General features: G+C 34.0%; 2 protein-coding genes across 2 annotated transcripts; one reads left to right on the top strand and one right to left on the bottom strand.

Moving 5' to 3' along the window:
* Positions 1-72: 72 nt before the first annotated feature.
* On the bottom strand, positions 73-1,763 carry LOC105770258 (uncharacterized). The gene is made up of 2 exons (XM_012591376.2): positions 459-1,763; positions 73-348 (listed from the first exon to the last, which is right to left on the bottom strand). Exon 1 carries the CDS (start codon positions 1,606-1,608, stop codon positions 520-522), a length of 1,089 nt encoding a protein of 362 aa, XP_012446830.1. The 5' UTR covers positions 1,609-1,763; the 3' UTR covers positions 73-348; positions 459-519.
* Positions 1,764-7,552: 5,789 nt separating this feature from the next.
* LOC105769126 (protein unc-13 homolog) lies at positions 7,553-12,772 on the top strand. Its single transcript, XM_012589572.2, has 5 exons — positions 7,553-8,201; positions 8,671-9,537; positions 9,787-10,242; positions 11,061-11,250; positions 11,342-12,772. Exons 1-5 carry the CDS (start codon positions 7,671-7,673, stop codon positions 12,274-12,276), a joined length of 2,979 nt encoding a protein of 992 aa, XP_012445026.1. The 5' UTR covers positions 7,553-7,670; the 3' UTR covers positions 12,277-12,772.
* The last annotated feature ends 980 nt before the right edge of the window (positions 12,773-13,752 follow it).

Below are 13,752 nucleotides of genomic sequence, written 5' to 3'. Positions count from 1 at the left end.
ACTCATACCATTGTCAAGTACAAGTGTACAACCATTAACTCGTATTTGTTAATTGGTTCCATGAACAAGGAAGAAAAAAAGAAGAAGAGGAATATGCCTTAAGATTGATGAATGTGTCATAAACCTCAAATGAAAAGCAAGAAAAAGGCTTTACAACCACAACATTAAGAAACAACAACAAAAAAAAAAAAAGAAAAAAGATTGAAACTTCAATAAGAAATCTTGGCTGCTAATACTTTATTTCCAATCAGAAAATACCCTTACTTTTGCTTTCCCATCAAACAAACAATGTTTTCTGAGCTTCCTTCATCAATAATCTTGAACAAGCATCAATACCCTCGCTTTTAACTTCACAGTCCAAAGAGAGAATGCAATTATTAACATTCATGAACAAGAGATTTGATGTTTGTATAAATTCTTTTCCGAAAGGGTACTTGACAAAATCAAGAAGCACTAACCTTTTGATTTTATCCAAATTTCTATCCTAGAAATCGACTGTTTTGTGTGTGTGTTAATCCTTCAACGCCAATGCAATTGACAAAACTTGCTGATATGCACTTGCATTGGCATTGGAATCCACATCCTCAGTCCTTTATCAAGCACAATGTTCCTCAGTGACTGGCATCTAACCACGATGCTCAAATCATTCATGCAAATATTGTAACAAGAAGCCAACACAAGGCATTCTAGAGAACCATGGTTACCAAATGTTCTGACACCAACTCCAGTCACTAACTCACAGCCTGTTAAATCAATCGACACCAACTTCACACAATTGTTGGCGATGGCAATAACCGTGACATCCGATAAGTTGATCAGCCAACCCAAATTCAATTTCTTGAGACTTGAAAGTGAAGAAACGGCGAGGCCACCGGAGTCTGTTATCTTCGGCCCGCATTCAGCTAAATTTAACTCTTCCAAACAACAAATGTGCTTCAACATTGACACCCCAGAATCAGTGATTCGATCACATTCTGCGAGAACCAGTTTTTTCAGCGTTTTGGAGATATACCCAGTTGCTAAAACAGCCAAACCGTGGTCAGTAATCAACGAACAAGCTTCAAAATTCAAAACCCGTATCGAATTCGAACACCCAATTGCTTCGACAGCTCGGTCATCCACCAAATTGCACCTTCCTAAATCCAAAGTTGTTAAGTTCCTGCACAATTTAGCGAGGGAAATAACAGCAAAATTCGCTACGTTTTTCCTCTTTCTCAACAGGACTTTGGATAGATTTGGACACCCATTAGCCAAAGCGCTAATCCCATCATTCCCAACATCTTCAAAACCGGAATTCTCGTCAAGTTCTTCGAATTCTTCAAGTGTTTTCTTAAGATTAAGGTTGAGGACTTGGATTTTTGGGCATGTTTTAGCCACGAATTCAAGGTGGGGATTGGAGATAAAAACCTGGGCTTCAAAGAAAAGCAGATTTGGGAATCTGGGCAAGAAAACGGGGATGAGATCGGGCTCAAGAACCCGAATGGATAATCGGGTTAAACCTTCAACTCGCAGCCATTGTTTGCAGACTTGAGAGAAGGATTTCCTGTCATTTTGATCATAAACCCATTTGAGAACTAAGCTTAACTCGTCGTCACCCAGTGCCGACATGAAGATTAAAATCAAAACTCTTACCTTTTGCTATGAATTGAAAAGGGTATATAACCCATAAAATAAATAAATAAATAAAGCAAAACTACTCCAAGACAAAAGCTAAGTAGATTGCAAGACTGAGGATAGGGAATGGCACCATGTAATTTCAAATCTGATGGCTTATATGGGGACAACCATTTCCAAAATTCATAATTTCTTTAATCAGATACGAAATCTTTAAAATATTTTAAAAAGGAAAATCAAATTTGATGTGCATATCTGATAAAGCAATTTGAACTCGCTTTAACACTATTTTCTATTTTAATCTCTTTTTCACACCCTTTTTTTCGCTTTCATCTTTTAATTAGAAAAAGTCCAAGCACTCAAAACATGCTACAAGATTATTAAAATATAAGGTATTTCCACAAATATTTTAAAATCTTATTTTACATTTATTTTTTAAAATACATTAGTTTTAAATTTTAATAAATATTTGTTTAAGATTGTTGATTTTTCCGGGAGAAGTTTTTAAAATTTTGTTTGTTAAAAGCTAACCAATCCTTTAACAGGTCATTATTGTCTCCGAATCGAGTTGAGATTTTATCTTTCGATTTTGTAGAAGAATCGAGTGCTTTGAGAGGCCACTTGGTATGCAAGTATACAAAGTGAGAACTCCTCATACGGGTTAAGTCGTGCATGACACACAGTCACCTTCTAAAAAAGACTCGCTTGAGGGTGTGAACCCCCAACCACGCCCCAAGCTACTTCTTTAAGCATTTGAATTCTTCGCAAACTTAAAAAAAGAAAACTAAACATAATAACTTCATTTGCTTTGTAAAATTTTCAAAAAATTCGAGTTTCATTCAGCAATATTAATTTATTAAATATCAATACATATTAACTAATACATCCATGAAAATGATGCCTGGTTAGTTGGCAAAAGAAGAAGAAGCATGAGCAAATGCATGTGGCATGTTGTCCTTTGGTAACCATATTACTTCTTTTTTAATATTGGAGCTCTGACTCAGCTACATCAAATTATTGGCGAACTATGATGTGTAAATTAATACAAATCTACCTTTTCTTTTAAATAACGTGTGTGTGGTATTAATAAAATCCTTTTTATACTCATTTTGTGCTATGCTATGGATTATCTATTCTTCTTCATGCAATAATACACAACGCACTAAAAAATGCAGGAGGAGAGAGTTGGGCACTAAATTCAATTGTTTGATTTTTTATTAAATTTACATGTGTTTATTATTTAAGAATTTAATTGAGTTTATATTACTTATTAATTAGATTATAATTTAGTTGTAAAATTAATAAAATTTATTATTTTATAAGTTTAAATCACAAAATGCTACGAAAATTATACTCATATTATCTCTTAGTTAAAGTGATACCTTAATTATATTCTCGTACACAAATTACCTCAATTGATAAAAAAATTTAGTCAATTATTTTGTGACATGTGATCATTTTTAACTAAAAATTCAAATAACGTTAAATATGTATATATTTTAAATTTATAAACGTATTTATCTCTTTTGTCTTTTAAAACTCATCCGAAGCCAATTTTCGACAACAAAATTCATATTCCAATTCTAATGAATTTATACCCTACAAGATATATGTAGCACCTGTGACTCGTACGCAAAATTTCATAAGAGTGTGTGAGATAAATTTTCTTAAAAACTTTCAATTCTTTTACGCTATTTTCTTCCTCACAGTACTTTCCTCTCTTTTAATGTGCTTTACAATCTTCTTACCATATTATTTATTCAATTTTTTTATTTAGATTTCATGTTTTATCTGGATCTTTTATTAGAAAAATTTGAGATAAATATCATAATTATCCATTAACTTCTATCTAATGTGCAATGTTATACATCACATTTGTTTGTGTGATTTTATACATAAAAATTTTATTTAATTTAGTTTTTACAAATCATTAACAATATTATTGAATTAACACCATTTTATATTGATGATTACATACAAAAAATTTATATTAATCTAGTATGAAAATAATTGTATGTATTCATGTATCAAATTGCACATTGAACTAAAGTTTATGGATAAATTTGATATTCATCCCTAAAGGTTCACCCAACATCAACTAATATGTGCAAAGTATATAGAAAATAATAGAAAAGTTGTTTTAACAAAAATAATATATAGATTTTGAATTAGAGTGAAAAATGAATCAGAATCAAAGTTTAAAAAGGAAAAAACCTCGTCGGAATTTGGGTTTGTATGAGTTGTTCAATGGGTTCTTGTAACAGCCCAATTTTCAGTAGTGTTAAAACAGTGATTTGAGATCACTAAATTTGATGAAAAAGTTAGAAAAATTTATTAATTAATAATAATAAGTTAAGCATGATTTTAGAAATATTTTTGAATTAGTGAATTTTGTGATTTAAAAGAAATTATTAGGTAAATTGGGTCGAAAACGAGGTATCGAGACCTCGATATTATAAATTAAGCCGTAAATATTTTTATAAATATTTTCGGAGTGTCATTAAGGTAGTAGTAAAGTTTCGTTAAGAAATTTTAACGTTTCGTGGTTAATTGATTAAAAAGATTAAATTGCAATAGAGATAAAAGTTTAATTAAGGATTAAAGAAAAGTTAAAAGGACCAAATAAGCAATTATGCCTTTTTCTAAAGTTGAGGCCCCATAAGTAGATTTTTTTTTAAATCTAAAGTTAAAATATATTATTATTATAATATTACTTTAAAGTTAAGTTATATATTATATATATTATATTATATTATATTATAAAAGAGATAAAAGATAGAAAAAGTTTGAAACATAATTGAAAAACGAAAACAGGGAGAAAGAAATAAAGAAAAGGAAAATTTGGGGTTTCAAAGTTCAAAGTTAATTTGGCAAGTCAATTTAATCTCTTTTCTTGTAATTTTTGAGTTTTGGAGTTCTAGAACAAAATATTTCATGGTTTATGTTGAATTTTGAAAGATAGTTGATTTTAGACATGAGTTATGTTGAATTAATTGACTAATTAGGGTTAAATTGATTGAATTTCAAGTTAGAAGTTAGTAAAGGGTTGATTTGTAAAATAAATTATAGGTTTTGAATTAATAAGGACTAAATTGAGAGAATTTTGAAATTAAGGATTTATGGTGAAATTAGAGAGTTAAATTAGTTTAAAGTGGGAATGGAATGAAAATATGAAATTAGTTTTGAGAATAAAAGTTAGTCTCAATTCAGGACTAAATTAGAATTTAGGCAAATATTGAGTAAAAATTGAAATATTTAATGTGAGATTGAATGGTGTTGTATTGATGATTTTTAATTGTTTTAATTCCGTAGCAATCGTCGTACCGAAATTCTCGACTAAAAAGGGGAAAAATATAGTCGATGAGAAATAGCTCGGAATTCCTGGTTTGTATTTCTATAATCTGAATCTAATTTTTAATTATTGTATTTTTAATTAAATGTTATGGTAAGTGATTGAGGTGAGAATTATTGTTTTTTTTTTTTTTTTACAATTGAAATGGATTGTCTTGATATGTGATGAAATTATATTGGTTGAATTAAAGTGTAATACATATTATGAATATATATGTGTAAATGTGAAATTGTGCAAATATGATAATTGAATTGTTTTTTATATGTATAAAATTCAGCCTTAATGCCCAAGTAGATGAAATTTAGAACTACTGGGATATTATTATTTTTTGAATGAAAGAACTACTGGGATATTAGTGGCATGCCATTAAGGAACTTTAGCGCGCTCTCTGATTATTAGCACGTTGGTGCTCTCTGTTTAGCACATCTGTGCTCTCTGTATAGCACTTCAGTGCTCTCTGTTCATTAGTGCATAATAATGCACCTTTGTATTTGTTCCGTATATCCGATGTGTTCTATAAAATCTACTTTGGGTTAAGAATAAGAATATGAGATAGTAAACTGAAAATAGAATGTGAAATATGTTGTAAACACTTGGAATACACGAGTTATATACTCATAAATTGATTGTGGAATGGATAGTGTCATTGTTTAAATGATACGTGGATAAATTATGGAAATGTATTATATATAGCAAGTGATGAAAATTGAGTATTGTGTGATTTTAAATGTTCAATTGTGCTTAACATTTTATTATACATATTTTATTGTTTTATTTTTAAATATTCGGATTATAAAAATACCACTGAGTTTTTACTCAGTGTACGGTTTTGTTTTCCGTGCGCAGGTTAAGTACTTAAGTTTGATCGCTGATTCAGCATCCAACAACGATCTTGAACTCAAATATGGTGATGTTTATTTCTTTGTGTCGGCATGTACCTACAGTGTCTAAATATTAGTTATTTTATGGTTTGATTGTAAATGAAGTTATAAGATCTATTTTTGAGAGTTTATAATTTAGATTAAAACGATGCTTGATGACTTGTTTTGATGATATAAAATGTTTGAGATTTTTGCCTGTTTGATCTGTAATCTCCAGTAATGCTCCATAACCTGGTTCCGGCGAGGGATACGAGTTGGGGGTGTTACAGTTCTTGAATTTTTCATCGAAGTTCTTAGGTGAAGAATAAAAGAGATAAATATTTTTATAAGTTCTTAAAAAAAAAACTCAAGGACCTAAAACAATAACGAAATTTAATCGTAGAGTGATCACTTCGTAACAAAACGATAACGTAAGTGACTAAAATGTAACATTTCAAACATAAGTGACTAAAATGTAATATAAGACAAACAAAAGTAATTATTTTTATAGTTTACCCTTTTATTTTATAAATTTATTACATTTTAACATTTTTTGGATATCGATTAGTACTTTTCATAGAAACATCTTAATCTCACCTAATCATTGGAGGTTACCACTTGGTATTCGTTGCTGCCGACATTCAATATATTCCAAACTTCAACATTAATTTTCCTACTTTCGCCTTCATTCGCTCTTCTTTCAGCTAATTTTTGGATTTCTTTTCTTCATATATTTCTAACAACAAATGTTACTTAGGGATATAGATGCAATTTAACATTATTTAGTAAATTACGTCAAAAATATATTGAAAATGTTGTGGGGGTACATTTTGTAATGATAATTTAATGAATGCGTTAGAAAAATCACTGAGTGCTGCTCATCTCTTTTCTTGTTTCAAACATACTAAATTAATAAATAATGATATTGACATACTATTTTAATATTTAATTTTTTATTTAGGTAAAAAATAGCCCCTAAATTAAATTTTTTTTGTTGGTGGGTTAACGAGTCTGGAAGTGCGCGTGGTCCCTATCCAGCCCCACAGCTTCCTACCAATCAAGGATCCCGCCGTTTCTCACAAATTATCCAGCTTTCATTGGTTTTTTATTCGCTCTCCTTTTTCTTTTTTTTTTTCCTTTACACTTCCCAATTGCACGAAAACAGTTGGTAGTTCCTTACGCGTTTTACTCTCTCTTTATGCGCTCTCACGCCCTTATCACTGTTTGTCTTATTCACTCTCCGGTTTATGCCCAAAGATGAAAAGAAATCGTGAAATTATAATTAATTATTATGTTAATCATTTTTCTTTTTCTTTTTAATCCAATTTTTAAATTGTGCACCAAAGTCAAAATTATGACTAACATATGCTAATCACTACATAAATCGCTTTCGTTCAACTATTTTTTCTTGTTTAAAATTTATAGTTACTATATTTGATTAGGTATAATTTTATACCAAATTAATAGGTCAATGAATTAAATAAATAATTTTAATATATAATCGTAAAAAATAGTGTTGTATGACTTGTATAAACGTAAAATAAATTAAAATTTTATAAATGATTAATTATTGATATATTAAAACTATGTAAAAGCAAAAGTTTAATATGACATAATTATTAAATCTGCTTTTGAAGTTTGTTTAAATAATAATGCCAGAATTTTTCTTTTTGAAGTTAGAAAAGAATTTTAGAATATAAAATGAAATTGAAAAAACAAAAATGCCAAACAGCTCCTATCTATTTTCTCTTTCCCATTTGGTTTTACACATTTACTCCCTCAAATAGTCCAATGGTGTAACTCGTTCGGTCGTTTCTCTTTCATTCTCTCTCCGAGTTAACACAATGGCGCATCTCTTCAGAGACCTTTCGCTTGGCCACTCAAAGAGAGAGTCAACTCCACCGCCATTGCAAACGAAACCTCGAATGCCACCGAGCAAGCTTACCTCAACCGATCTCCAATCTCCACTCGGACAACTCGCTTCTCAACTCACCGACTCCGACCTCCGACTCACTGCTTATGACGTCTTCCTCGCCGTATGCCGTACTTCCTCTTCGAAACCTCTCTCCTCTTCCGCTTCCGCTTCCAATTCTGATTCGCTGGGTTATAACTCGCCTAGTCAAAACAACAACCACTCACCTAATTCGCCCGCGTTGCAACGCTCGCTTACGTCAGCCGCCGCTAGTAAGATGAAGAAGGCTTTAGGATTGAAGTCGCCAGGATCGAAAAAGAGTCCGGGTTCCGGGCCAGGCTCCGGCGAGGGCAAATCCAAGCGGCCTACGACTGTAGGGGAGCTTATGAGGATTCAAATGCGGATACCTGAGACCGTTGATTCACGAGTTAGAAGAGCGCTTTTGAGAATCGGCGGCGGCCTGGTTAGTTAAAATTTGAGTTTTCATTTTCTATCGAGTTTTGGTTGATCCGCAATTTTGCTTTTTTTCTTTTAATTGCAATTTACTTGATCCAGATAATGCGGCCTCTGATACGAGTAAATTGAGTTTTAATTATTTAGTATGAAAGTTGAAGCAACAAGATCCGATGATCACAATGTTGAAAAGTAGATTATGTTTTAATGTACAAACAAATTTGATTCTAGAATTTAATCATGAATAATGGAGTAATAATATAAATCCAACAAGATTATCAACTTAAAGACAAAAATGTATTAGAATTCTGATGAATTTCTATCGTGTTTATCTTTCTTTTTTTTTAAATATCTGCTGCATGTTTTCTTTCTTGTTGGGATGACTTTAGGGTGGGGTGGAGGCTTGCATGAGGACTTTACCATGTTTATACTGGGTTTATTAGCTTTGATAATATCTACCATAAATATATGAGTCACAGGTCGGAAGACGAATTGAGTCGGTTGTTCTGCCATTGGAGCTATTACAACAGCTCAAGCAATCAGATTTTACCGATCAACAAGAATATGATGCATGGCAGAAAAGAAACCTCAAGGTTCTTGAGGCTGGGTTACTTTTGCATCCTCGCGTTTCACTTGATAAATCAAATAATGCATCACAACGGCTGCGGCAGATCATTCATGCAGCCTTGGATAGACCAATAGAAACTGGAAAGAACAATGAGTCGATGCAAGTTCTTCGCAGTGCTGTTATGTCTCTTGCTTCCAGATCTGATGGGTCTTTCTCTGATTCATGCCACTGGGCTGATGGCATTCCACTGAATCTTAGACTCTATGAAATGCTTTTAGAGACGTGCTTTGATATTAATGATGAGACGTCTATTGTTGAGGAAGTTGATGAGCTTATGGAGCACATAAAGAAGACGTGGGTGGTTCTTGGTATTAACCAAATGCTCCATAATCTCTGCTTTACGTGGGTCCTGTTTCACCGTTTTGTTGCCACTGGGCAAGTTGAAATGGACTTACTATATGCTGCTGATGGTCAGCTAGCAGAAGTAGCAAAAGATGCCAAAGCGACCAAGGATCCTGACTACTCCAAGATCTTAAGTTCTACATTGACTTCAGTACTAGGCTGGGCAGAGAAAAGACTCCTTGCATACCATGACACTTTCGATAGTGGAAATATATATACCATGCAGGGCATTGTTTCTTTGGGTGTATCTGCAGCTAAGATTTTGGTTGAGGATGTATCTACAGAGTATCGGAGAAAGAGGAAAGGAGAGGTTGATGTAGCTCGAAATAGGATTGACACTTATATCAGGTCATCGTTGCGCACTGCTTTTGCTCAGGCAAGTCTTTAATATTTGCTATTGTCCATTTTACTGAGAATGAAGGAAAGCCAAGTTTCTGTGGCACTTGTTTTGTATCCGCGTCTTCATTCCACATGTACGAGATCCTTATATGCATGGGCTTGAATGCAACAAGTGTTTGCTGCCTTTGGATGCTCTCTGTCTTGTCCCTTTTCTCCTTTTTAGTTGGTTTAATGACTAGGCATATGCTCTCTTTTTTTTTTTTTTTTTTTCCATATTATTGTATAGAGAATGGAGAAAGCAGACTCGAGCAGGAGAGCTTCGAAAAACCAGCCAAATCCTCTTCCTGTACTTGCAATCCTTGCTAAGGATGTTGGTGAGCTAGCAGTCCATGAGACGAAGGTTTTCAGTCCAATACTGAAGGGTTGGCATCCTTTGGCAGCTGGTGTAGCCGTGGCCACCCTTCATTCTTGTTATGCAAATGAGATAAAACAGTTCATCTCAGGTATTATGGAGTTAACTCCTGATGCTGTTCAAGTCCTGAGAGCTGCAGATAAACTTGAGAAAGATCTTGTTCAGATTGCAGTTGAGGATGCAGTAGACAGTGAAGATGGTGGGAAGGCCATAATCCGTGAGATGCCTCCTTATGAGGCTGAAACTGCAATTGCCAATCTGGTTAAAGGTTGGATCAAGACAAGATTAGACAGACTTAAGGAATGGGTTGACAGGAATTTGCAACAAGAGGTACGGACTTGCTATTCTTTTCATCTGGATGACAATTTTATCTGAAATTTAAATCCATCAAAATCCTAGTTCTTCAACTCACAGTTTCATTAATGTAATTTTATTGTCTTTGTGAATAAGTGTTCTCTTCTTGCTGCTGGAATAATATTATCGACACGCATGCATATATTATATATATATGCATATGTATATACATATATAATATTTATGTATGTACACATGTACATATATGCATGGGTGCAAAGGCAATTATATTTTCCTAATGTATCACTCTCTTTAGGGATAAATCAGTTATACTCTGGTTGTTGCACTTCGACTACAGGTAAGTAACGCCTAAACCGAGAAGGCAAAGGAATTACGTTTAACTATTAAATCTAAACATTTGGATTACGTGCTAAGGCCTATAATTATAAGTAATTAGGAATTTTGAAGGAATGAAGAGTGTAGAAATCAGCTTCAAGATGTCGGATTAGTGGTTTGGTTTTCGTAAATATGATTACATCCCTTATCATTTATTAAAATTATAGTTGTTTGCTTTGCAACCCTAAAACTGCTTCGGTGCCTATGATCTTTTTCACCTATTGCATACGTTAGTGGGAGATGATTTCTTTATATGTACAGAATTTTATTTTGCACATTCTATGTTACCTATCAAGCAGTATCTTCTTAGGAAGTGGTTAATATTCCTGTCAAAATTTGCTTGTTTGTTCCTGCAACCGACTTGAATATGAAGTAGTGATTGCAATATGCTTATAATTGGACTTTGTTGTTACTATTTTATTTTTCATTTTGCTAACCAACACTTTCCATTATGTTAGGTCTGGAATCCACAGGCAAATCAAGAAGGATATGCTCCCTCTGCAGTTGAAATATTGAGAATCATTGATGAGACTTTAGATGCATTTTTCCAGTTGCCAATACCTACACATCCTGCATTGCTTCCTGATTTGATGGCTGGCCTTGATAAATGTCTTCAGTATTACGTAATGAAGGCAAAATCTGGATGTGGTAAATTCCTGCAAATCATATAAATTATCTAAATATGATGTCTAAGGTTTTTAGAATTGCCAACATTTTGTCCTTTTAACCTGACACATAGGTACACGAAATACATATATCCCCACAATGCCTGCATTGACCAGATGTGAGATAGGATCAAAGTTCCAAGGTGTGTGGAAGAAGAAAGAAAAGTCACAAAATTCTCAGAAGAGAAATTCTCAGGTTGCAACAATGAATGGAGATAATTCATTTGGGATACCACAGCTTTGTGTTCGTATTAATACTTTCCACCGCATCCGATCTGAGATGGATGTTTTAGAGAAGAGGATCATAACCCACTTGAGGAACTGTGAGTCTGCTCATGTGGAAGATTTTTCGAATGGTTTGAGCAAGAAATTTGAACTAACACCATCTGCTTGTGTGGAAGGGGTTCAGCTACTCTCTGAGGCTGTAGCTTACAAAATCGTATTCCATGACCTAAGTCATGTTTTATGGGATGGTTTGTATGTAGGAGAGCCATCATCTTCTAGGATTGACCCTCTATTACAGGAACTGGAGCGGAACTTGTTGATCATCTCAGAAACTGTACACGAAAGAGTTCGTACAAGGATTATAACTGATACCATGAAAGCTTCCTGTGATGGATTCTTGCTTGTTTTACTTGCTGGAGGTCCTTCTCGTGCTTTCTCTCGACAGGATTCTCAAATTATAGAGGATGATTTCAAATCCCTTAAAGATCTGTTCTGGGCCAACGGAGATGGTTTGCCTGCTGACCTCATAGATAAGTTTTCATATACTGTGAGAGGTGTCCTTCCCCTCTTCAGAACCGATTCTGAGAGCTTAATTGAGCGGTTCAGACGTGTGACCTTGGAGACATATGGCTCATCCGCAAGGTCCAGGCTTCCACTACCTCCAACATCAGGGCAGTGGAATCCTACTGAACCAAACACTCTTCTGCGAGTGTTATGTTACCGGAATGACGAGACAGCTTCAAAGTTCCTTAAGAAGACTTATAATTTACCTAAGAAACTTTAATAACCTGGAGTCGGGAGTAAAGCAAACCAAGGCAGGCTGCATCCTATATAACATTGTTTGCTAGCAATGTTATTATAATTTCTATATACTTCGTATTTGGCCTGCACAAGTTCCTAAAGATGTGGCACTAATTGTGTTACTCTTGTATAGCATATCGGCCATGTTCAGGTGAAATCCAGCTGATGATATTCACCAAGATATGGAGTGGTGAGAAGAGGGAACTAGAGAAAGGCAGAGGACCTTCAAGGGCTTACTTGTGAGGAAAGGTGGGTTGGATACACTCATTGTAAGATTCAATTATTATATGATTATGAGATTTCGTCATATCTAATTTGTGTATTCTCTACAGCATGTAGGAGAATTTTTTTGCTTTCTGAGGTTCTTTTGTTCATTATTTGTTTTTAACTATCATTGCTTGTTCATTTTGCCTTATGTATCATAAATCAGGCTTCATTCATTGAGGAAATTATTATTATTTTCTTTTACAGATTTCAAATATTCTGTTCTGTTTCGTTGTCTTTGTCTGTATTTGAACTAGATTGCTTTGAGTATTCCATCTGCGACGTATACATTTACAGTTTCTATGGTTGTATGTACACATTTGCACTTCCAACCCAAAGAAAGAACGTGACAATATATCCAGTACATTGGCCAGCACCACCAGTTCTGCTGCTTCGTGCTGGCTAAGACAAGCAGCCAACTTCAGATCCTTGTCTTGATCAGTGATCCTTCTGGCTCGACGAATTACACAATTAGCCAACCTACTTCCTTTGCTTCTCTTCCATCTCATCAAGCATTTTTCATGAATCAGGTTTCAACATGTTGAACACCTGATCCTGACCCACCTTCCTTCTTTGCCTGACATGAGAGCTCATGGGACCTCACGCATGGGCTAGCTCTTGCAAGTGCTTCAGGCAAAGTAGGCAATCCTAGAAGGCGGCTCAACTGGCACAGCCTAAGAGTCCTCTAGCAACACATATCATCCATGTTGTGACACCCAATACTCCGATTAGGACAAATAGTATATGTTTGCATATGGTTGTACGGTCAGAGCAGATGCATGAAGGGGCCGCACATAATGTAACAGTGTCAACATTTCCTGCACCAAGTATAAAGAAGTCTGAACCATATCCGTAAAGAGCCGTTGATGGAATGCTCGGACCATCAGGTTGGCTATGGATTGGGTTGTTTTGAACTAATAGTGTAGCATGTCGTGGTCATAATTTGGTGTGGTCGAACTTAACATGAATCCATAATGTCGGTAACACAAAATGCACGTACGTGGCTTGTGTTGTATACGAATATTTTACACAAAATATAAATTCAAAACTTAAATTAAATTCAGTAGAGGTCACCTCTTATTATATATGGTGGTATTGTATTGTATTATTACTTAAGGCTTTAGGGTAAAAAATGCCTTCAGTAATAAATAAATAAATAATCAGTTGACCCATTACAAAAAATATATATTTACTT

This window comes from Gossypium raimondii, chromosome 5 (assembly GCF_025698545.1).
Source record: "Gossypium raimondii isolate GPD5lz chromosome 5, ASM2569854v1, whole genome shotgun sequence".
Taxonomy (NCBI): Eukaryota; Viridiplantae; Streptophyta; class Magnoliopsida; order Malvales; family Malvaceae; genus Gossypium; species Gossypium raimondii.
Note: the sequence above shows the minus strand (reverse complement) of the source record. Positions and strands in the feature narration are given on the sequence as shown.

What these genes read in the sequence shown, in the direction of transcription:
- LOC105769126 (XM_012589572.2), top strand. Translation starts at nt 7,671, where the DNA reads ATGGCGCATCTCTTCAGAGACCTTTCGCTTGGCCACTCAAAGAGAGAG. An exon ending in TGAGAATCGGCGGCGGCCTG is followed by an intron (nt 8,202 to 8,670) that starts GTTAGTTAAAAT and finishes TATGAGTCACAG; the next exon opens with GTCGGAAGACGAATTGAGTC. An exon ending in TGCGCACTGCTTTTGCTCAG is followed by an intron (nt 9,538 to 9,786) that starts GCAAGTCTTTAA and finishes ATTATTGTATAG; the next exon opens with AGAATGGAGAAAGCAGACTC.
- LOC105770258 (XM_012591376.2), bottom strand. Translation starts at nt 1,608, where the DNA reads ATGTCGGCACTGGGTGACGACGAGTTAAGCTTAGTTCTCAAATGGGTT.